This window comes from Nelumbo nucifera, chromosome 5, assembly GCF_055504915.1.
Source record: "Nelumbo nucifera cultivar China Antique chromosome 5, China Antique-T2T, whole genome shotgun sequence".
NCBI classification, from domain to species: Eukaryota; Viridiplantae; Streptophyta; class Magnoliopsida; order Proteales; family Nelumbonaceae; genus Nelumbo; species Nelumbo nucifera.
In genome coordinates, this window is record NC_142653.1 from 73194338 (window position 1) to 73220860 (window position 26523).

The following is a 26523-nucleotide window of genomic DNA, read 5'->3' on the forward strand; positions in this document are numbered from 1 at the left end:
GGAAATAAGTAGCATTAAACCTATCCTATATCTCCTTCACTATAATCAACGACATTTAGTTCTGGGCAATGTGAGAATGCAAAGAGCAATCAAGCCATGATATGCCAAATAATTTGTCCTGCTCCCATCGATTATAAGTAGGATGATATTTGGTTTCACCTCTCTCTCTGTAAGAATACCCATCTTCTCGCATCCTCCAATAGATAATTTCATTGATTGAGTCCATTTCAAAAAATTGGTGTCATCAAGTTTAACCATGGTTATCTGGGCATTGGAGCTCTCTTCATATCTTATGTAACCACTAGAATAGTTTTTCAAACAAACCTTCTCAGATTATTGTTCCTACTAAACCCTTGTTCTTTGGAAAACAAGTCTGGTGGCAATATAATAGAAATAGGAAATAGGGGAGGTGAGGAGTCCTCTCACTACAGTGCTCTCAGGGGCCTCCTCCACTCCTTTCTCACACATGTACATATTTATTTTTTAAATGAAATAAAAAAAATATAACAAGGCAAAATTAACACTCTCACTGGACTTTATTGTCTCTCATAAAATCCATATTTACTCTCTAGTAAGACCATTCTTAAATCTCTCTCTCTCTCTCACCTTAATAGTCAATGTTTGTGTTATCTCCCATCCCCATTAAATCCCTCTTTTCCTCTAAAATCACTTTTAGAACCCTTTTGGCTCTCTCTAAAAAAGAAGGGGTGTAAATTTGATGGATTGGGTGGGTTAGGTTAAGGGCCAACCTAAATATGAACCCTAGCTTGGACCCAAACTAATGTCTAAACCATAGTTTTCAAGGCACCAAGGCGAGGCTAGGCGACAAGGAATGTTTTATATGTTTGAAAATGAGATTGCGGGTTTTACATGCTTGAAAATGTTTTATATGTTTGATTTTACTTTTAAATTTTAATTTGAATATGCTTTACATGTTAAGTTTATGTATTTTAATTTTAGATAATAGGTTTTTTATTTTTTAAAACATTTATTTTAAAATTTAAGTTTATATTTTTGATTTTTTTTTTATTTTTTGGCATTTTTGAATTTTCTGACATTTTTTTTTTTATTTTTAGCATTTTTTTTTTAATTTTTGCACCTTGCTTCAGAAAGGTGCCACCTCGCCTTGTGCCTTGCGCCTCGGGTGCAAATTGATCCCTGCGCCTTTTTTGGGTCTTGCACTTTTAAAACACTGAGATAGATAGATAGATAGATGATCCACGACTGTATAGAAGGCTGGTTGAAAAGCTGAACTATTTGACCATCACTCATCCTAATATATCTTTGCTACTAGTTTTATTAACCAATTCATATGCTCACCTAGAGAACCCCACCTTGAAGCAGTATTTAGGATATTACGATTTTTGAAAGAGTCACCAGGTCTAGGAATATTATTTAGGATCATTGGACAGTTGATCATGCTGGAGTTTAACAATGCAGGGCTGGTTGGTTCATCTATTGTTTGCCAATTTATTATGGGATATTATACGTTCCTAGTTGTTTCTAGTCTCTTAGAAGGCCAGAAGGAAATTGCGGTGACCAAACCTACTGCTGAAGCCGGATATTGTTCCATGAGTCTTACTACATGTGAGCTAATAATATGGCTTAAAAGTTTACTTAAGGAGATGATGAAGATCACAGTGACACTTCTATGCATCTTGTGAAAACCAGGCTGCTGTACATATTACATCAAACCCTATCTTTTATGAACGGACAAAGCACATTGAGGTTTATTGCCATAAGAAAAGATTCAAAGTTGTGTTGTGGATACACAATTTCTGAGAAATGAAAAATCAGCTAGCAGATCTGTTCACCAAGGCGTTGCATCGGCCTTGGATTGGCTTTCTCAGTAACTAGCTTAGTCTATATAACATATATACCAGCTTGAGGGGCAGTATTGAGAGTTTTTGTTATGTTATATATGCTGTTATATTATTTATTCTTTGTTTTATTTGTTTAGATCTGGGGTATATATGTCTTTTTATTTTATTTCTTAAATGTGGTAGTTTAGGAAATACGATAATTGCTTGAACAAGGGATACTTGTAATTATGCTTTCACATATGACCTTATCCACATATATCCTGGCTGGCTGGGAAGCTGAGCTTTTTTCTCCTCAATCAACAGATTTCATCTTTTCTCTCTGCTGTTTTCTTCACCTCTTCTCTTTTGCTCTTTCTTTATTTATTATCTGCATACCATATTCTACAAAATGTACACTTTCTAATTCTATATTAGACAACCATGTCTCTAATTATGAAGGCGTATGGCAGTTATATTTACCGAACACGGCTAGAAGAAACTGAAGGATACTGGAGGGGCTGGTATGTATTAATTTGCTTTGTACATACTTTGGAAGTGGCAACTTATGTAGTCGTTGTTTCTACAATTGCTAATGGAAATTAGGAATGCTCATCAGGATTTGACTTATCAAATGCATTATACAAGAATACTTTCTTCATTTCATTTGGTCAAAAGTTGCTTTGTGCATATCTGATTTTCAGTATCGTGCAGATAACATATGTTAAAATATTTAGGAAAAATTCCTTTAAATCATATTTGCCTGGGGCTTTTCTGTAAATACACATATTTCATATATATATATATATTTATATATTCTGCCTCTTTGGGGTGGGATCAATTATTCTGTTTTCACCCTAAACCTGTTGAACTCTCTTGTACGAACTGAATGTGTGACATGGTATCAGAGCAGGTTGCTCCGTAGACTGTATCTGCTCTATGTTCACTCATTAACCTCTCAAATCCTACTGGTTTTTGGACTCATCGACTGAAGCTAGGGTTGTTTCAATCAACCCTAATCCTGGTTACTCTGACTGCGATTTCAGCAAGGGAGATCTTCGTTGAACTCTTTGGGAAAACATCTGTTTGAAGGGAAACTGTAACTGGTGTCGCCCAGACCTGGTTTACCTACTAAGAAAATCTCATTGTGATTGGACAATGATGTGGACAGAAAGACAAGTTACATGCAATACCTCAAGTATGTATACAGCAATAAGCACAAGAAATACCATGCTGGAAACGGCAAAATAACTTGGATTTTTAGGGATTTCAGATCTGAACCTGAAGTAAAACTCCTCCCGGATCAGTTCCGCTACATTAACAATGGCAGCAAGCTGGCCTCCCGCACGGACACGCAGTGATTGGAGGGATTGGAAGGTGCCAAAATTGGTCGGTCAGACCTGTCTTGTATACATCTTCAGAGTGGACCCGGACTTGGTGATAGCTGGATTGGAGGTCCATTTTGGAAAAATACTTGGCTTGCCCCAGCTCATTTAATAGTTCACCCACAACCGGGATCGGGAACTTATCCTTGGCGGTGATATGGTTCAGGGCCTGGTAATCTACACAAAAACGCCAGGACCCATCTTTCTTTCTTACAAGGAGCACTGGGGACGAAAATGGGCTCGTACTAGGCTGTATCCATCCTTTGTACAGGAGCTCCTTAACGAGCCTCTCAATCTCAGTTTTTTCGAAATGCGGGTATCTGAAGGGCTACACGTTAGTAGGGGCTGCCCTTGGAATTAGAGGTATACGGTGATCTTGGAACCGATTTGGGGGAAGCTGATCTGGGTCTCTAAAGACTTCTGGAAATTGGCCTATCACCTTTTGTATGCCATCTTGGTCCTTAGATGATTGGACCTCAGTTTCTAGCTTTAGTAAAGGCCCAATAGGCACTGGGCCCATCTGCATCAGCAGCAGGTGTTCTTTTCCAAACCCCCCTTTAATCATGGAGTGTAGACCTTCCACTATTGGGCTGGGTACCTCCTGACCTTGTAGATGAAGTGAGAATAAAGTGTGTAAGCTAAGAAAGTGAGAATAAGGTGTGTAAGCTAAGAAAGTCTCTCTATGGTTTGAAACAATCTCCCAGGGCTTGGTTCAGTAAGTTTCATATGGCAGTTCAGCAAGTAGGGTTCAAGCAATGTCAGTCCGATCACACGATCTTTGTGAAGAGATGTTAGGAACAGGTTGCTGTTTTGATAGTGTATGTGGATGATATTATCATCACAGGAAATTGGAGTTTAGAAATACAACAATTGAAACAATTCCTTGCATCTAAATTTGAAGTGAAAGATCTAAGTCCTCTAAAGTATTTTCTTGGAATTGAAGTTGCTTGCTCTAAAGGGGGTATATTCATTTCTCAAAGGAAGTACACTCTTGATCTATTACAAGACACAGGCAAGTTAGGTGCAAGACCAGCAGATACTCCTATGGGTGTTGATCATAAATTGGGTAACTGTGATGGTAAACCTCTGAAAGATGTAAAACAATTCCAAAGGTTAGTGGGAAAGTTAATTTATTTGTCCATGACTCGTCCAGACATTGCTTATTCAGTTGGTGTCCTGAGCCAATTCATGCACTCTCCTCGGAAACCTCATTTGGAGGCAGCAGAGAGAGTTATTAGATACTTAAAAAAGTATCCAAGAACAGGTTTACTATTCAATAAGCATAATCATCTAAAGGTGGAAGTCTTTACAAATGTTGATTCGGCAGGTGTTGTGGATGACAGAAAGTCCACAAATGGGTATTGCACATTTGTGGGAGGAGACCTAGTGACTTGGAAAAGCAATAAACAAAGTGTGGTAGCAAGGTCAAGTGTTGAAGCGGAGTATAGAGCTATGGCACATGGGGTGGCTGAAGTTCTTTGGCTAAAAAATCTTCTAGGGGAGCTTGGAGTTGTTGTTCATAATCCTATGTCTCTTTACTGTGACAACAAGGCAGCCATTAACATCGCCAACAATCCTGTCCTACATGAGAGGACCAAGCACATTGAAGTGGACAAACACTTCATAAGGGAAAAATTAGAAAAAAGGGAAATTTACATCCCTTATGTCAACTCTAAGGAACAACTTGCTGATGTCCTCACAAAAGGACTTCCATACTTGCGGCACAATGAGTTGTGTGACAAGTTGGGCATGATAGACATATACAGCCCAACTTGAGGGAGAGTGTTGGGAAACTTATTTTGGTTTGCTGTTATTTTGCTGTCAGCCTAGTCAACCTAGGTGCTGTTAGCTAGTTCCTTTAGTCTTTGGTTATTATGTTAAGGGAATATAAATAAGAAAGCTGGTAGCCGGCCAGCCCTTTAGTCTTTGGTTCTCAATCGAACCTCTCTTCTCTTCTCTCTTCTCTTTCTCTCTCTCTCTTTTCTTCTCTTCTCAATCAAACACAATTGATCATGATGAGGATGACCTAAGCAACGATGCCCAAGCTGCCAAAAAGTATCATGAGAATTCCTGGAAGAGGCATAAAACAACTTGGTGGAGTAGTCACGATTAAATTTCAATGCAAAGAGATGTTTAACCTTACGACCACTCTCTGCCACTTTCCCAGTGAGCTGGTCTTGAATCAAACAACCATTACATGAGAAATGAACATCATATCCATTGTCAACAAGTTGTCCAATTGAAATTACATTGGCGCTTAGTTTAGGTATAAGAAATACTTTCTTTCAAGACAATGAGCCAGAAGATGTTGTAGAAAGGTTCAAATTGTCAATGCAAGGATTTGAAGTTTATCATCATTAGTAGTGACATTCGATTATTACCATAATAAGGGGTGTAGGTTGAACTAGGTGAAACACAATTCATGTGACAATCTCTTCTTGTCTGAGGGTGTAGATTTCTTGTTGGCAATCCCCAAGATTACAATGTCATTTTCCGCTTCGCAACATACACTATGTTACTATTTGTTTATGTACCTTTTCTAATTTCTTTTATCAAAAAGTTTCAGTTATTGATAAAAAATCATACCTAGTGTGTCGGTTATAATTCAATAATAACCTCACCCACAGTATGTCAAAGCAAATTTATCATAATACCACTATCCTGAGTATCTCTAAGGTCCTGGTAGAAAAGTCTTTACATCTGTTTGATCATAATCATTGACAGTGACTAACGAATCTTGTGATGGGTTGAACTCAGTTGGATTAGTATCAATATGCATATGATACACACATGGCAGCTCGGAGTTTCACTCTAATAGTTAAAATATCACCATAAACTGTCCACATGCCAACCATAAAGTCAACTTCTCTAGTCCACACTTGTGATGTCTTAGGTCCACAAGGAACTAGGTCATCCATAATCATGATATTTCACTCATCACCTAAATGCTTTATAATGTAACCTTTGGATTAAATAGTAATAAACATACATAAAGAAATTCCTTAAATAAATGTCTCATTAAATAAAGAAAGGATATAGAGACATAAAATGACTTTAAATGAGCACATGGAAATCATATTTCCAATATTGAAACTCTATGCAGCCTCACATTAGTCAACATTATTTATGGATGGATCCAACTGAGGAGATATGGGACAATGTAGTTGAAATACTCCAAGAAGATGAATGTGGCAAGAGCATACAAGTTGAAGAATGATGCAAACACTCCAAGGTAGGGCGAGAAACCACTAGTTATATACTACTCAAGGATTAAAGTATCGGTATTGAGTATCGTATCAAACAACTTGGATACGGATATGGATACGCTTTGGAAACACATGGATACAGACGAAAAACGTGGAAACACTTGGATACACTAGGGAAACATGTGCAAATTTCATAAATACATGAATAACACTAAATTTATGGTCAAATGGCCATAAATAATGTATAAATATATAAGACTTATATATTTAATGGTGTACATAAAAATATATTATAATTAATATAGCAGAATGCACAGATATCATACAATGCATTAATTAAGAGTCCATGATGGACCTATTATATTTATCCTAATTATTATATCAATTATTTTCTGTTTTATTATTTTTACTTTTTCACATAAACAAAAAAGGTAACAGAATATTAAATTCTCAAATATAAATTAAATTATCATTTAATAATTTATAACAATATATAATTTTAACTTAAAATATATCAAATCGATTAAAATTTTTATTTTTATAATTTTTGAAATTAAAAAAAATTTATTTTTTTATATAAATGTAAATTAGTGGATTTGATAAATTTAATTTAATATTATATTCTTGACTATCTTGTAAACAAATTTTTATTTTTTGTAAATAATAAATATATTGTCATTTAATGTAAATTAAAATATTAATTAATAATTCTAAAAATATATAAAATTTGTAAGATATATATCAAGTGCATATTTATAAATTTAAGTAGTAAGGTAATTATTCTACTATTAATATTTCATTTGTAGGTATTTCTTAATATTAAAATCATCTTTCGATGTAAATATAGAATTGATAGATTATTTATTCCATTTGTTTATAAAATACTAATTTTAAATATTATATATTTTAGTTTTTAGTTGGAGTTGTTAAACATAAATATTGATTATTTGTTTGGATAGGCATTAATAAAAATTATTTTATTTCGTTAAATATCACAAAGCATGACATGGCTTAGTGGTTTGATGGCGGGTTTAAGACTTTTGGTGCCACAAGCGTAGTGTTTCGGGTTCAAATCATGCTATTAGCATTGTTTACATTTTTAATAGAAGACATTGTGTATCAGTGTGTATCGGCCGATACAATGTGATACGGTTCGATAAGCACACGTATTGATCCGATACACGTGATTTACGAGATACGTATCCTGTATCGCCCTACTTTGATATTGATACAATATGCCTCGTATCTGGCGTATCATATTGACATTTTAATCCTTGATACTAATTGGTGAAGTTGTTATGGCAGGAGACTCCAAAGTTGTGGGTTGGTTAAAAGATTTAGATTCAGTTATATGGTACTATAGGGACCTTCTAAGGAAAGTTAATTGGTTTTCAAGGAACATGACTATTAATTCTTAGTGGGTGGGTAGAACAGCTAATACCATAGTGGATGGGTTAGCTAAGCAAGGGGCATCAAGGGAACATGACTGTTAATTCTCAGTGGGTGGGTAGAACAGCTAATACCATAGCGGATGGCTTAGCTAAGCAAGAGGCATAATGGGAACATTTATTCTGGGCAGCTCTGTAAATTTTCATTTCCTAGTCTGATGTAATACATGGTTGTTGTTTAGGAGAAGTACCAGCTCGTGCCTCTCCTTGGGCAGTCTGTATTGTATTATCATATTGTTCCTTTATGAATATAAAATATCACTCATTTATCAAAAAAAATAAAGAAAAATGAGATCCTCCTTCCTCCTCATTCCCCCTCCTCTTAAGTAGGCTTATGCCTCTTTGTGCTTAGAAGGTTTACACCTCTTACGTTCTGAACTACACCTCATACCTCTAGGTAGTGGAACACCTCGCGTCATGCCTCCGCGTTTGGTGGTGAGATATGTGAAGCTAATGTTATTAGTTTTGAAAGAGTAGTCAGGGTTTATCAATCAAGTGAGGTGGAAGGGGATATTTTGTTGGGCTCATAGTTTTTTCAAGGCACCAAGGTGTGGCTAGGAGATTGGGGGCACCTTGTTGCCTACTCGCATAGGCAATTCAGTTTTTTAATTAAAAGTAATATGTCCTAGGGTAGTTCCCTAGGTTCCGTAGTAACTAGGAACCATATTTCCTTAATAATTATCCATAATTTTCATAAGAAAAGTATAAAGAAAAAGAAAAAGAAAAAATAAAAGAAAATTCAGAAAATATAGGAGCTGAAGCCCTATTTTTGTTATCAGAAAATAAGAAAAGAAAGGGTGGAAGAAGAAGATTTGTTGATTAGGTGAGGGGACCCTCCAAGGGCACCTTGTGGCCTAGGCAGGTGCCTAGGTTCCACCTTGAGAACTATGGTTGGGCTACCTTAGATATAGTCATTTGAAGAATCATGTGAGAAAAGAAGGGTAGTAAAGGGAGAAAGCACAATCACATCAACTTGGGTGGGGAAGGGAGCATAGGGGGCAAGTTGGTCTATTGAATGTCTTTCCAGGTTAGGGGGTCCATGTTGTTATGTGGAACACAAGCTGTTGGTCATTGGGGGTTTTATTTGTTTGTGAGTCCTTGCCTAACTACAATGTCTACTAAGTTTTTGGTATATCAATCACTATGTTTCTTAATCCATTGAATTTAATAGTCATATCCCAAATGCCTCATGCCTAGGTTTCCTTGTTGGGATTGTTGTCTTTATTTTTTTGATGAATGATTCTTGTCTTTACTTTTGCTTTATGTGATGTGGGAAATGTCTTGGTTATCTTTCTCTATTTACTCTTTCCTTTTTTTTCTTATAGTATTTTCTTTAATAATTCAAGATGCAGGTCCATTAAACCTATATTAACTAACTGATACACACTTTCCTAATATTCCAGGTATGAAGGGCTTTCTGAAAAGTTTCTCTCATGTCCTGTGCCAAAGCTGTTACTATTAGCAGGAACAGACAGACTGGACAGGTAATCTTCATGTACCTACATATTTCACATTGTTCTTCTGAATATATTATATGAAATTTGGAAACTATTTGTAATAGTAGTAAAGGAAATTTCGCATTAAAGGGGTAAAGGATACAAGCAGTATGGCCAAAGTGGAAGAGGAAAAAAAAAAGAAATACCCAAAGAAGCTCCCGCCATGTTTCCCAATTTCCCAAGCACTATGTAAAGTTGAAGTTGATTTGGACCTTAGTAAATAGTAAATTATATTTTTGGAAGTGGTGATGATGGATTCCTATCTTAATGTCTAGGCTTGTTCAGTTCAGAAAATGTAAAACAAGAAGAAAAACTATGTAATGGTTGAAAAATAAGTAGAGAAGAAGAGAAGAGGAGAAGAATGAATTTGTTTTAGACCAAAACAATTAATATAACTCTTACCTGATGCACAAATCCAACCACAAGTGCATATGGTCACTAGGGTGTTCATGCTTCAAACTACAACCTTTCTCTTGATCCTAGCAAGCAGCTGTAAGTGGCACAACCGTATGTCTTGCAGAAATGGATGCTTCTTTGTATTCTCCAATTGGTTCCCCAGCAGTTTGAGTATGAAGACAATCTTCGATGGAGGAGATTGGACCAGAAAATAAGTTGTTTACACGAGTCTAAAGGTTCTTATAACTATGACTGAATTCTTTTAGGAGGTCTATTGTGTGTGTGAATCCCAATGGGAGACATATATAACCTCCCTAAGCTTCTAAAGGGTGCCCAATTTGATGCCTAGAGAGAGGGAAAATTGCTAAAAGCAGTTCCCTAGGCCTAAACCGGTGAGGAGTATCTCTCTACAATTAGAGGGTTCTAGTTCAACTAGGACTGTGCTAGTCCAGCTCAAACAAATTTGGAACTTGCTAAACAAAAGAAGATTTTGAGTCCAATTAAGAAAAGAAGATTGCATAGGACCCATAGGAGTTACAGATATGGAGACCATTATCATGGGATTCCCTCAATCCTAAGATTGATCTCAAGAGGTGGGGTCCACCCTTGCCGAATTATCCTAATCATTGTAGGAGCAATCATCTAGGTAAAATGGGCCTACACTTAAGCCCATTAAAGTCTAACATTGCAGGGTTTAGGCGTAACCACTCTCCAAGCCTAAGTAATGGTCCAACTTGAATCATGTTTGTCAGGTTCTAGTTCTTAAAACACTTACATAATAAACCTTCTGTCAGCAATACCAACACTGTGATTTGGGGAAGGACTTAATCCCTATTCTGTAAAATGTAGTGCTATGTTTTCTACCATGATGGAATCCCGGGAAAACAACTTTGCAAAACATTTTAGAAAATATACTATTTATTAAAATAAATAAAATTTGCAAAACCAATTTCAAACTTCATTTGAAATCCACTATCAACAAATTTGGGTATCCATCAGAGAAAACATGTCTCATGGTATGCTCTCTATCTAACAGAGTGATAGATCTTGTCACAATGATCACCTACTACAAACACATTCCTGATTGCTCCAATATACCGAGGTATCAACCCAAAAGGATCCCACTAGTTGGCACATCAAAAGTAGAAAGATCAGTCACCCAGCAAGGTACCCATATCAAGTTTGACCATTACATGTAACAATCCAGATATTCCAACAATCACAAAGTCTAGGATACTTTGGAATTGTCCAGTTCAGTGTTTCTCAAACACCCATACTTGCACCTTGGGTCTTAACATAATGGTTGTGACAAACTACACCTCTCAAGGCAGTACAAGCATGTCAACCTTGTCAGAATAAATTGCCCAATCTTATTCACCGGTTGAGAACATTTAGTCTACATACCAATTATGATTGTCTATTAATTATCAATTTATACAATTCTATTTATATAATGTAGATAAGGACTAAATCACAGAAACATACCACTATGCAAGGCTCAATAATAGAAATGCAAAGTGTATCGGAAGGCAATTTTAAGAGACATACCAGGATACACTTTGGATACGAATAGATACAAATGTAAAACCAAGATATGCACACTATGAAACTCAAATAAATCCTAAAAAGTATATTAATAACAAGAAGCACTTGGTATATATGACCATAAATAAGTTAATAAGTTATTTAAACATAAAAACCTTACTTTAATGGTTTACATGAAGTGTGAGACATCAGAATACAATCGGTAACTACTGAAAATGACGGAAAAACTAAAATGTGTACATATATACCTTACCTTGGTTTTCAGAAAATCAAAATAATGTCTTAAATCTTAATATTTGTTAACATATAAATTTTAATAATCAATTTTACCATTTATTGACAAACATCTAGGGGTGATTATCTCAGCCCGACCCAACTTGGAAATTCCAGGTTTGGGCCTAGGTTTTGTGTTTAGGGTTGGTCCAACCCATATATTTAAATATATGTATTTTATATATAAATATTTTAATATGACACTTAATATTATATATAATATTTTATATTAAATTAAAGTATATCAAATTTGTTAAAATTTCTAAGATACATATCCTATACAAATTCATATTTTTTAATTACTAAAATAATTATTCCATTGTTAATATTTTTATTTCTATAAATAATTCGAAATAAAAAAATCATTTTTTGAAATAAATGTAGATAGTGGATTTGATAGATTCAATTTAATATTATATTCTTCAATATTTTGTAAATAATATTTTTATTTTTTATAAATAATAAATATGTTGTGATGACTTATTAATGTAAATTAAAATATTAATTAATAATTTGTAAAAATATATAAACAATTTAAGATGCATATCATGTGCAATTTAAATATTAAAATAATTATTTTTATTAATATTTTATTATAATTTTATTGATATTAAAAATCATCTTTTTATATAAATATGGACTTGATAGATTATTTATTCTATTAATTTATAAAATACTATTTTTGAATAATGTTTGGAATATTTAGAATTGTTAAATATAAACGTGTTTTTTGTTTAAATTGTATGTTGACACAAAAAAGGTAATATAATTTATTTTATTCTATTTAATAAAATAGAATAAACACGTCATATTATAATTATTTTATTCTACTTAATAAAATTTAAACACGTATTTTATTCTATTTAGAGTGTGGCAAAAGATAGGCGCGTTCGAATGAGTTGGGTTCGTATCGTTATATGTGCATTTTTTATGAAGTTTAGAGACATGGCGTTTCGTGCGTATCGCCTTGTACTGATGCGTACCGGCCAATTTAATACGATACAGGCTGATACGCATCCGTGTCAGTGCGATACAAACAACTTATGAGATATGCTTCTATTTGTAGCGGATCCTGTACCGCTGTCAACCAATACCGATATGATATGCCCCGTACCGGGTGTATCTTGTCGATATTTAAATCCTTGGTCGGCACTAAGAATATGTTGCTTGGTAAAATCAAACTCTAGATTCAAGCAACAACTCTCTCCCCCTGACGCATATTGTAAGTGCCTTTAGGTGATCCATTTCTTCCTAGATAGATTGTAGAGAAGAGAAATACATAGCAACAAATCTCTTCCTTGACACATACTACAATATTCCCTTTAAAGCTGGTACACTCTAGCAGTATTGTTAACTTGGGAATAGGTGGCAACAACTCTATCCCAAATATATTTGGCCATTGGAAGAAACATGTAGTTTTGGGCAATATGAGGTTGCATTGAGCAAATTAATCATGACATTACAAGGGAGTTGTCCTATTCCCACTTTGCATATTTCGGATCTTCTAGGTTTGGCTTCACCTCCTTTCTTGTGATGAATCCCAGTTTACCTCTCCCATTGATGGTAAGTTTAGCAGATTGGAACCACTCTAAAAAGTTCGTTCTATCAAGTTTAACTATAGTTATCATACCACTGGAAATGTCTACACTTTTCGAGAGCACATTGGAAACCATCTGTACATCCTTAAATGATTCCATATTCTAGCAAAACACTTGCGTCAACCAAAAAGGGCCCCCAATACTTAACAACAGCTAAGGACCCAAGAAACTAGGTCACCACACGGTTAGGAGACAAAAAAGGCCAAAAAACTAGGTTGGCGGCAAAATAGAGGGAGAAGAAAATCTCCCAAAAATTGTCTAGGGCTTAGAAAATTACTGAACCCCTTCCCATTGCTCCCAAAGTGAAAAATGACCTGAATGGTCTAGGTTTTGTAGCAGAACAATTGATTAAACAGTGTATAAGGCTCGACATCAGATTTGGAATTTCTACAATTTTCTGCTTGAAAAAAGCCACTAAAAATCATAGAAGCTTCAAATAGAGATAGGAGTCATACCAAAAATCTTCTAAAATCAGGGCAAATCAAACCATGTAGGATCCATGTATTGTTGCTGACACTTGTACGGACTACTAACGTCATCCGGCGGCGGTCCAACATCAGCAATTCATCTCGTCGAATAGAGTCAGTAGGAAAGATACTCCCAAGTGCCTTTACCTGCTCTGTTACCAAGTTGTGAAACTAGTGTTGTAAATCTAGGGTTTGTATGAGAAAGAAAGAAAGAAAGAGAGAAGAAGAAGAATGTGTCGAGTGGTGTGCTTTTGTTATTGTTCACACTCTCAAAAGGCACTTTATATTTTGAAACAAGAAATTACAATTAGGCCCCTACTTGGGCACCTGAATACAAAGAGAGTACAAAGAGAAGAGGAAAAGACTAAAAACACCATTGCCTAAACTTTCTCAACACAGGTTGACCATTTTTCTTAAAGTTGTTGTTATTCCGAAACCTTTTTGGGAGAAGATCTGGATGAAGTTTCCAACAAATATTCTTAGTATGTTTTGGTTTCTTGCAGTATACACACATCACCTCTTTCTTCTCAATCGGCCCCTTTGGTTTTATTCCAGCATGTGCAAAATGTTCTGAAGGTGGTCCCTGTACCTGTACTTGCCGCCTACTCTCTTCACTGCTCACCATAGAATATGCTTGAGCAAGAGTTACTTCATCCTTGGCTAGAATATTTTGTCTCGTAATACCAAACTCAGGGTTAAGTCCTATAAGAAACTCAACTACCTTGTTTCTGCCCACCAATTTTCTAAATGTCTCTTGCATCCTTGGTGCTCTCCCATACAACTATTTCCATAACATCAATCTCTTGCCATAGTGATTTCAACATTGAGTAGTAGACAACTACATTCTTCCCCCCTTATCTTAGATTATTCACATCATTCGTCAGCTTATAGGCCCTTGCAACATTCAATTTCTGAGAATACGTTTCTGTAACATTATCCCAAATCTCCTTGGCTAAAGTCATCCAGAGATAATGTTGACTTATGTGAGGTTGGATAGAGTAGACTAACCATCTAATCACTGTGTAGTTCTTCTGCACCCATTTCTCATATGTAGGATCAGTCTCTATCGGTTTCTCCTTATTGCCCGTGAGGTTAGTTCAATACCTAAATGTCCAAAAACTAGGGTTTCACTACACCTGTCTTCTGGGGAGAAAGAGAGAAGAAGTAACCGCTCCTACAACAGCTTCCCAAACCTCTTCCAACTATAGCTGCCCACTTCTAGAGATTAAAAGGAACCCCCTAAGGGTTGAGCACCAAACCCAAATAGTCTCTTTAACCTGTAACTGGAAACTCTCTAGTTGGCTAGGGTTTTGGGCAAAAGATCAGCAGCCCCACTTTCTTGGCAATCTACAGTCAGTTTCTAACTCTCCAAACCCTCTACCAACTAGGCATAAAGTCCTCTGAATAATCAGCAACTTATCTCTCCATACACTCTTCTAATCAAAGGGTGTATGGGAAAAGAAAGGAAAAACAAAAAGGAAGACCCGCTCTGATACCAAGATGTGATTCAGTCCAATAAAAAATTGTAAAATATTTCAGATTATAACAAAAGAGAAAGAAGTAGGGAGAAAGGAGTTCGATGGTCTCCTCTTCCACCTCTCTATTCTTTTATTAATCTTACTAAGATTGAATAAATTACAAATCTGCCCTTGAGTGGGCGTCCAGCTCATCATCATCTTAAAGGAAGCATAAAAAATAATTAAAGGCCCATAGAGAAAAGGCTCATTAATAAACAAAACAACAAGGAAGAACTAACAATAAGATAGTAATGGGCTAGGGCCCATAGTTGTCAAGGTGACGCCTAGGCGACAAGGTGCCCTTGGAGGCTCGCCTTGCCTAATCGCCAAGTAGTTTTCTATAGTGTGTTATAAAAAACTTTTATATTCTTAATTTTTTGAGGTTATAATTATAAAATAGACATTTTTAAACTAAAATATTCATTTTGTGTGTTTATATACTAATTTCTTTTTATTATTTTCTTATTTGTTAGGGTTTAATCAACACAAACATTGCTAAATGCTGTATTGAACCCTCAAAGACTTCAAAACCTGAACCAATAAGCAAGGAAGAACATAAAATGTTGTCCAATCAACACATTTTCTTATTTTTCTTTACTAATTTTTGTGTATTTATATAATAATTTCTTCTTCTTCTTCTTCTTCCACCTTTTCTTTTCTTCTTTTCCTATAACAGAAATAGGGGTTCAGCCCCTATGTTTTTTTAATTTTCTTTTCTTTCTTCTTTTTCTTCTCATGAATATGTTGGAATATGTTGATTTTCTATACTTTAACATGGAGTTTATACTTTTCTTATGAAAATTATGGATATTTATTAAGGAAATATGATTATGGAACCTAGGGAACTACCATAAGATACATGTTTTTACTTAAAAAAATCTATCGCCTAGGCGACAAGGCACCCCACTATCGCCTAGCCTCGCCTTGGCGCCTTGAAAACTATGCTAGCACCCAATTGGCCCAGTCTTCTACAAGTTTTTACACCCAAAATTATGTGCAATAGGCATCAGAATGGTGTGCCAAATATGAAATTCAAATTCAAACTTGCCTTAAAGATTAGAGAGAGAGAGAGAGAGGAAGTAATTAATGAGAAGGATTAGCAATAAAAGAAACATTATTGAGAGAGGGAGTAATTAATGAGAGAGAGGGGGAGAAATTAATTAGAAGGGTTAGCAATAAAAGAAATATTAATGAAAGAGGGAGTATTAAAGTAATTAATGAGAGGGAGAGTAATTAATTAAATTAATTAATCTACAATGTATTGGCTGATACATTAGAGTATCAGCTCGTATCGGGTTCGTATTGGCCGATACAGACCCAAAATGGTCCAATATGGGCCTATATCGGCTTTATACAGATGAAAAGAAACAGAACGACTAGTTTCTATACATTCCATTTATGAGGCCTTTAACGGAACGATACATATCGGCCGATATGGGCCGATACATAGCTAAATTTTGAATCTTGCCACTATGACACATAAGTGTATAAGGCACTTTTATTAACAATCAAACAGTTCACAAACATCATTGGATCTCCAAAGGCATACACTGTCCAACAGAATAATGTCTGTTTAGTGTAGGTGGCTGTTTTCTACTCCCAAATTTCATAGGTAGTCTTAGCCAAGACATGATCATGTTATTCTTTTGATCCCATTGATCATGTTCAGCAGTACCACCCTTTGGTACCTTAATTCTCCCATTGAGGTCATGAACAACTTCACAATCTTTGACCACTCGAAGTAATTTAGGTCATCAAGAGGTGTGATGGCTGTAGGAAAGTTCATACTATCCATGCTATTTATAGGCACTGGAGACAAGCAATGGACCAAGGGAAGCTGCCCACTCTACCTCAGTATATACTTCTATTCTCAATTACTCATGTTTAGAGAATAGAATACCCTTCCCTAGACAGCCCTTCAAGTAGGCAAGGTCCTGTATTTTGTTACAAAATGAGTGGTGCGAGGAGTAAGCATTTACTGAATCACCACACTAATTGAGTAAACTATGTCAGGTTGAGTCATACATAGATATAACAATCTACCAACAAACCTTTGGTACATTCAATGATCACTAAGAAGCTCCCCTTCAGTGGCAATAGTCCTGCGATTAGGATCAATGGGGGTGTCAATTGGCTTCACCCCTAGTTTGTCTGTCTCTGTGAGAAGATTTAGTACATTTGCTGAGAGATGTAAATGCCATGTTGGGATCTTGCAACCTCAATACTAAAAAAATATCTCAACTTTCCAAGAACTCTTTGAGATGAATGATCTCCTCCTCATTGTTCCCTGTGAGAACTATATCAGATTATCATCTATATATGCTATCAAGATGACAATAAACTGCCGTTACTTCTTGAAGATGATCAAGACTGCTATCAGTCTTGGACACTAAGGAATTTCAGGTTCGAACAGAAGAGAAAGTGAAGAAGAAAGAGGAGAAAGATTAGTGAGAGAGCAGTAGAACACAGGTTTGAAAGGAAGGACAGATTCTGAATGATCTGCCGCTGCCACTTCAATTTAATATTTATATGTTATGCTAGTTACATGAAAGGGCATATTTGCCCTTGGTGTTTACATCATAACACTTAACAATATAAAAAAACTGAAAAGTAAATAACAGAACTAGAATAACAGAATAACATAACAGATAGACTAGGTATATTCTACCCTACGGATAGAGTGGCCCCACAGCTGTGGGGCCCACATCAGTTTCTCTACAATCCCCCTCAAGTTGGGAGTAAATGTTTATCATTCCCAACTTGGATAGCTCCGCTTCTAGTTTCTTTCTTGATACATCTTTAGTGAGGATATCTGCTAGTTGCATACTGGATGTGATGTAAGGGAGGCATATTTCTTGAGATGAGACCCTCTCTCATACAAAATGTCGGTCAACTTCAATGTGTTTGGTTCTGTCATGCTGCACTGGATTATGTGCTATATTAATGGCTGCTTGATTATCACAATACAGCATCAGAGGCTTCTCATACTCAATGCCCAACTCCTCAAGTAGAGATCTTAGCCATAGGATTTCAGCCACTCCGTTGGCCATGGACCTGTATTCTGCTTCAGCACTAGACCGGGAGACAATGCTTTGTTTCTTACTTCTCCAGGAGACGATAAGGGCACAATATCCTGAGGTAGACCATCTGTCATCAACACTCCCAGCCCAATCGGCATCTATATAGACCTCCACCTTCATGTGGTTATTGTTCTTGAACAGTATACCCCTACCCGGGCATCTCTTCAAGTAGGCTAAAATTCTTTCTGCCGCAAGAAGATGTGTAGTTCTAGGAGAATGCATGTACTGGCTGACAACACTAATAGCATAAGTAATATCCGGCCGAGTGAGGCAGAGATATAGGAGCTTTCCTACCAACTGCTGGAACATAACTTTGTCTTCAAACAGCTCCCCACTCTCTGCACTAATCCTATGGTTTTGTTCAATGGGTGTATCTGCAGGTTTGACACCCAGCTTTCCAGTTTCAGCCAACAGATCTAAAACATATTTCCTCTGAGAGACAAAGATCCCCTGTTTAGATCTAGCAACCTCAATGCCCAAAAAATACCGTAGTGTACCCAGATCTTTCACCTCAAACTCTTGATGAAGGAGTTGTTTGAGGGACTCAATCTCATGGCTGTCATTTCCTGTCACCACAATATCATCAACATATACTGCAAGTAGTGTCAGTGAAGACTCCACCCTCTTGTCGAACCAAGCTCTAGGTGACTGCTTCAAACCATACAATGCCTTATTGAGCTGACAGACCTTCTTACCTGTCTCTGTATCATAGTATCCAGGAGGCAACTGCATGTAAACCTCTTCCTGCAAGTCCCCATTCAGGAAGGCATTTTTAACATCCATTTGGTACAAAGGCCAAGTGTGGCTTGTTGCAAGAGATAATAGAACCCGAATGGTGGTCATCTTGGCTACTGGGGCAAATGTCTCCAAGTAATCTATACCATAAGTCTGAGTGAACCCTTTTGCAACTAGCCGAGCTTTGTACCTCTCAATGGATCCATCCGCATTGTGCTTCACAGTAAATACCCATTTGCATCCAACTTGTTTCTTTCCTTTGGGCAAGTCAACTAGCTCCCAGGTATTATTTTTCAACAGGGCATCCATTTCAACTTGCATTGCACCTCTCCACTCCAGGACTGATAGAGCCTCTTGTACTGTTCTTGGAATAGGGACATTGGAAATGGAACTAAGGTAGGACCTGTTGGTAGGAGATAGGCGATCATAGGATAAAAAATGGGAAATACAATGGGCTGTAGATGTGGTACAATGTCGTTTCCCTTTACGGACTGCAATCGGAAGATCAAGGTCATCTGTAGGAGGTGAAATGACAACATTAGAAGAAGTCTCTGTGGGTCCTGGGACTGTAATGTCTGGACCTGGAGCCGTAAATGAGATTGGAGCTGGCCTGGACTACTGATGATCGGGATCAACCTGCCTGCACCGCCTGTGATAGACCCTCAACTCCTGATCCCTTTGACCACCCTCACCATTGCAGCTCCCCCTCAACTCTTGATTCCTCTGGCCACCCTCACCATTGCAGCTCCCATCACCCAATGGAATAGGTAAAGGAACTACCCCACTCTCACTGCTCTCCCCCTGAAGACAAAGACTTAAACCCCTACTCTCATTGCTCTCCCCCTGAGGAGAAACCCGAGGATAATAGGGTGTCTCCTCAAAGAAAGTGACATCCATGGAGACGAACTTCCTCCCTGTGACAGGATCATAGCAGCAATACCCCTTTTGAGTTTGTGTATAACCAAGGAAAATGCATTTGGAGGCCTTGGGTTCAAACTTGGAGTGATGGGGTCCGAGAAGCTGAACAAAGCAGGTACAACTGAATGTTTTAAGGGGAATAGAAAACAACTCCTCATGTGGGTATAGAAGGGAAAAAGGAGATCGCAAATCAAGAACCCGGGAAGGAATCCGATTAATAAGATATACCGTCGTGAGGATAGCATCACCCCAGAAGCGAATAGGGACATTGGAGGTAAACATAAGACTTCTAGCCACCTCCAAGATGTGCCTATTCTTCCTTTCTGCAACCCCATTCTGCTGAGGTGTATGAGGGCAAGAGCTCTGATGGATAACCCCATGAGTAAGAAGGTAAGATGCCAATGACTTAGCAAAGTATTCCTTTGCATTATTAGATCTAAGAACTTTAATCTTGACATCAAACTGGGTTAGGATCATTTGGTGAAAGTTTTGGGTCAGGGCGGGAACCTCATCTCGTGAACGCATAAGATAAACCCAAGAAAACTGGGTATGGTCATCAACAAATAACAAAAAATATCTGTACCCACCCATAGAAGGAATGTGATATGGCCCCCAAACATCCGTATGCACAAGATCAAAAGGACGATTACTTCTTTTATTACTCAATGAATAAGAGTTTCTACAATGTTTAGCAAACTCATAGCTTTCACATTGCAACTGGGACAACTCAACAGACTCAAACAAAGTAGGAAACAGACTCTTTAAGGACCGAAAAGACAGATGACCCAATCGGTTATGCCAAAGCATAACCGAACTCACACTCTGGGAAACAAGTGACCTCTTACCCACTGACTCTTCCCGACGAGAACTCTCCCCGAGCAGATAGATCCCATTCGTCTCACGGCCAGTCCCAATCACCTTCTTCGTCTCTAGGTCCTGAAAAACACACCGGTCAGGGAAGAAAGTTACTGAGCAGTTCATGTGTTTGGTAATACTACTGACTGAAAAGAGGTTAGTATCAAGCTTAGGAATATGTAAGACAGAAGACAAGGAGATCGTATCTGATAACTTAATGTCCCCCTTCCCAGAAATAGGAACCAGGGAGCCATCAGCAATAGATACTTTATCCCTACCAGATGACAAATGGTAAGAGGTAAACAGTGAAGGTAAGCTAGTCATGTGGTCGGATGCATCTGAATCTATTACCCAACAAGGTTCAGTAGTACCTGGAGCTGAGGCATGGTAGGCTAAAGCTAGAGTACCTGAATTTACGGTTGTAATCTGACCACCCATCTCAGAAACACTGCCATAACTGATGCCTCCAAAGCTGCCTTCTGCCTGATTTTTAAACTCCATCTCGGTCAAGTCTTAAAACAGCACTTGGACTACCAATCACAATCAAAAACAGTATAGGCCTGATCTGTATTCACAGTGTATGTGCACAAAACTGGGATAGCTCTGATCTGAAATCAACTAACAAACACAACAGTGGCTGTCCGTAGAGCTCTAACCCCTTTAAGAGAGTTCGAAAGCCCCAAAAAACTCTGAAAAACAGCTTAGAAGAAGGTCTGATTTGCCTTTGCAGAATTAGGGTTTTAATCAGTCCTTAAAGTGATCAATTCAGTTGCACAATCTAATCAGTACTGTATAGATAGACTTGCAGTAGGGTTAATATGAAACCCTAGAATCTGATCAATGCTAACAATAAACTTGAGGACAGCTCTAGATAGATCACAAGATTCAGTCCAGCACTAGGGCTTGCCGCAAGATCACTTTCAAACTCTAGTGCAGAAAGAAACAAGGCTGAGACAGTTCGGTGTAAAGCAGTAGGGTTTTAATCACAGCAGAACAGTAGGGTTTGCTGTAAAACCCTAGTGAATCGAAGTGTAAAACAGTAGGGTTTTAATCACAGCAGAACAGTAGGGTTTGCTGTAAAACCCTAGTGAATCGAAGAGATGAAAACCTAGAGCGGTTCAGCCTTTCTCTCCAGATAGGTCCAACCTATCTTTTCTTAGAAAAGTAGATGACTTACAAGAAAAAGAATTGTTCGCTGCCTTCTAGGGTTACCCGAACCCTAGTCTTCTCTGATCCTTCCTGACCACCAATACTCTGCAACCATAACAAAACTTCCAACAGCTGCTAGCACTTCTGGTGATCTCCAAGAATCAGTCTGTGAACTCCACCTTTTCAGCTTCTAGTCCTAGGAGATTCTCATGTGGTCGGCTGGTATTGGACTCACATAAAAAACCCTAATTTGGCTCTGATACCATGATGATGATAAAGACTGCTATCAGTCTTGGACACTAAGGAATTTCAGGTTCGAACAGAAGAGAAAGTGAAGAAGAAAGAGGAGAAAGATTAGTGAGAGAGCAGTAGAACACAGGTTTGAAAGGAAGGACAGATTCTGAATGATCTGCCGCCGCCACTTCAATTTAATATTTATTTGTTATGCTAGTTACATGAAAGGACATATTTGCCCTTGGTGTTTACATCATAACACTTAACAATATAAAAAAACTGAAAAGTAAATAACAGAACTAGAATAACAGAATAACATAACAGATAGACTAGGTATATTCTACCCTACGGACAGAGTGGCCCCACAGTCAGTTTCTCTACACTTCTTAATCAACAGAGTATGATCTAACATCTGAAGTGGTCAAATCTGCACAAGGAGATTGTTTCCACCTGTACAATGATTTCTTGAGCTTACATTCCCCTTAGGCAAATCACTAAAAAAACCAGGTGGAGCATTCATATATACCTCATGAAGATCCCCATTAAGAAAGACATTCTTGACATCTAGGAGGTATAGAGACCAAGAATAATGGGCAACTAGAGACAAGAGTACGCGAATAGATGCCATTTTTGCTACAAGTGAGAATATCTCCTCATATTCAATTGCCGATTTATGTATGCTTAACTATGAACACCCATCTACAACCAACTGGTGTCTTCCTCTTTGGTAAGTGCATGGTGTCCCATTTGCCATTGTTAAGTAAACATACATCTCTTCCCGCATTGCAGCCTTCCACTTTGGCTGTCCTATTGCTTCAATCACATTTCTTGGAATAGATACATAGGAAATACAAGAAAGGACTTTTATGCAGAAGATAAATGATCATAAGAAATATTATGAGAAATACTATGAGTGGTGGAGCAACACTTACCCTTATGGAGAGCTATAAGTCAAGGTCAGATGGAGGAGAAGGCAAAGTAAATGGTGGAGGTAAAGTAGTTAAGGAACTGATGGGTCCATATTGCCTGCATCATCAAAAGAGACAGGAAGTGACTGATCAGTAGAACGTTCTTTCTTCTCTTGTCAATATACCTAAATCATAACATCACTAGAATCAATGATAGGAAAAAGAAGAGGAGACTTAGAAGTAGAAGCAAGAGACTGACATTGAGACTCAGAAAATAGAGGAGTAAAGAATTGATTTTGTTTCCCTGTGAGAAAAATAAGGTACAATCTAAAAAGAATTACACATCCAAAGAAACAAACCGTTTTCCACTAATTGGATCAAAGCAATAATGCTCCTTTTGATTAGAGTTATATACACTTCATAGTCTTAGTGTCAAACTTGTTAATGTGAGGACCTTAGATGTGGACAAAGCATGTGCAACCAAAAACACAGAAAGGAATAGGGAAGATACCATCATTGTAGTAAAGAAATCTCTAAGGCTGCATTTTGGTTTGTGGGAAGATTTTGGTGGGATGGGATGGGATGAGAAAGGGAAAATGGGTGGACATTTTTCAAGTTACATTGTTTGGTTTCAAAAGGTAAAATAGTGGGAAAATCAACCCTAACAACAATTATTAATTAACTATTTAGGTAATTATTAATATTTTATTATTTTATATATTTTACTAAACTATTAATATTTTAGAACATTCCCCAAGAGCTCATAGCAGTCGGCCACCATTGTGTCTTGGTCAACAACCAGTTGGAGCAACTGTGGGAAGATGGAGAATTTGGGGAAGTAATGCAAACCTCAATCCAATTCCTCCACTTCTGACCAAAGTCCTTCTCAAGGACAATTTCTAAGCACCTCCGGTGAACATGGTCATAAGCTTTTTCCAAATCAAGCTTGCAAAGGAGGCTCAGCTTCCCTCTTTCTAGACATCTTTTATTGCTTGAAATACATGAGAGGACAAGAGGAATGTCCCAACATATCTTTGTGAACAGGATCAAATGGAACTGAACATCTTTTATTGCTTGTAATATAAGAATGTATACAATGCTTGGATAGTTGACAACTTTTACACTTAGGATTGGACGTATTTGTATCCTGATTCATGAAGAAGAAGTGAGATTGAGAATAGGGTGGAAGCCTCTAAGCAGCCCTTCAAACTGGTATTTATATTAGAGCAACAATAAAACATAAGATTACAATTTTACCCCTCATTAGTAAGAGGTAGTGTAACATAAAATGAAAGTGGACCCAAGCCCATTAACACAACAGTACAGTCCAACAAGAAATAAGAAAGACATAACATAAATGGGCCGAGGCCCACACTGTTAAGTCGCACCACACTCCCCCTCAAGCTGAGTATAGATGCCCATCATGCCTAGCTTGCATACCAATTCTCCAAATCTGGATTTGGCAAGACCCTTAGTGAAGACATCAACAACTTGTCTTGTAGATGGCATGTAAGGAATACATAACTCTCTAGACACAATCCTCTCTCACAAAGTCTCTATCAATCTCAATGTGCTTGGTCCCATCATGCTGGACAAGATTATATTTTGATATCTTTTGAAGAGCTACACACTAGGGGGTAGTTCATCCTCCAACACAAAGTCCCCCCCCCCCCAACTAGGGGTGATCATTCTTGGCCCGGCCTGGCCCAGCCTGCAATTTCCGGGCTTGGGCTTAGATTTTTTTTGTACAGCCTGGCTCTGGCCCAGAAAATTCAGGGCCAGGCTTGGTTCTAATACTTCAAGCCCAACCTAAGCCCAGTCCGGCCCATAATATATATGTTAAATATAAAAATTTTATTTTATTTTACATATAAATAAATATTTATGAATTGAAACGTGTCAATACATATGTCAACACTTGAGCCAATTCAAGTATGAAATTTGTCCTCTTAAGCAAAGCCTGATATAGATGAACGCAAAAGCTTCATTCTCATTCCCTAAGCAATGTGGGACCTGGGAAAACACTCAATGGCTGCACTAATTATTTAGTGTGTTCCAAATCCCACAATACTCAAGAATGGGAATGAAGGCCTTGCTTCCTCTATAAAAGGATAGGTAACCCAAGCCAAATCAAGTCTAACAATTAAATGAGGGTCATGCCTTGTTTTTTGTGCCATAGCCAAGCCCAATTTAACTTTGGCTTGTGTAATTTTTTGTACGTATTACATTTACACAATATTTAATTAAATTAAATTTTATTATTTCATGTCATAGGCCCAGAAAGCCCAGCTCAGACTCGTATAGGGCCAGGCTTGGGCTTGCAATCTAGGCCTGGGGTGTAGTGGTGCACAAGTTTGCATGTTTGCATCTCAAGTCTAGGGTTAATTTTTGTGATGTACTTGAGTTACAAAATTGTAATTCTGAGAGTTTCTTTTAACTTGTTCCTTCTTAGTTTTACCTTAAGACCTGAGTGGATTGTAATTCTCTTTATTCTTTTAAATGAGAATTTTTGTTTTACTATCAAAAATAAAAATAAAAATAAAAGAAAAAAAACAATAAACATTGCCAAACAATATTTGCACTCCAAACATCAAGCAAAAAGACGGAGTACTCATCCTAACCCCTACAGGTATCTCACAACTCTTTTGATCATCCAACACAAGGTTCTCATACTCTATAGTTGTCACATGCCTGTTCATCAGAACAAAATTCTCTTGATTATTTATAGGGACCAATATTTTCAACTTGGGTCCACTAACCAAGGTGTAGTAAGAAAAGAAAATCAAGTCTTGAGATATTTCCTTGACCATGTTATGTCCTATCAATCGTCAGTCTTAAATTAAGGACATCAAAGACAAGAGAAATGGTCAACTAAATGTAATACATTAAGAAGTTAACTTCCATATACTGTTACAGATCTCTCACGATAGGTCAAATGCAAGGCAAGTTCCAAATGGAGGTTGTCCGGCACACTGGTCATGCTATACAGGTTATTTTCTCTATTTTCTTTAGTATATTTCCTCATAATTTATCAGTGAGTTCATTAAGATTATGTCTTGTTTAAATTTCTTATATGTTGCAGGAAGATGCATCTGATGAATTTGCATCACTTATACTCAATTTTATTGCTCGCAATCGTATTGGCCCTCATGGAATTGAGGTTTGTGCTTGGTTTACATGAATGATTCACAATGTACTGTTTGGTTTATGGACTTCTACAGATAATCATTTTTGTGGAGCTTTATCTCGTGATTGAAACATGAAAAGCCAAGTGTATTTGGAATAATCATCAATAAAACTAATTAAACAATGACATCCACCATTAATTGCAAAAGAGGTATGACCCCACAGACTAAATGAACAACTTGGAAAGGAAAATCAACTCTTTTATTACTTAAAGGATAAGTTTTAAATGTTTACTTATTTTACATGTAGGACACTACAATGAAGACACAGACACTGACTTGAACAAAGTAGGAAACATAGTTGTTAAGGCGGCACCTAGCCGACAAGG

The 26523-nt window shown here is 37.2% G+C and overlaps 1 protein-coding gene across 1 annotated transcript in view; it reads left to right on the forward strand.

Annotated features, from left to right (window-relative positions):
- The window catches only part of LOC104589189 (esterase/lipase/thioesterase family protein), a 102151-nt gene that overhangs the window by 63360 nt on the left and 12268 nt on the right, over window positions 1-26523 (forward strand). The window contains exons 9-12 of the mRNA XM_010247423.2: window positions 2273-2323; window positions 9242-9322; window positions 25926-25998; window positions 26092-26169. Coding sequence (XP_010245725.1) covers window positions 2273-2323; window positions 9242-9322; window positions 25926-25998; window positions 26092-26169 — 283 coding nt within the window. The remainder of the gene's footprint in view (window positions 1-2272; window positions 2324-9241; window positions 9323-25925; window positions 25999-26091; window positions 26170-26523) is intronic.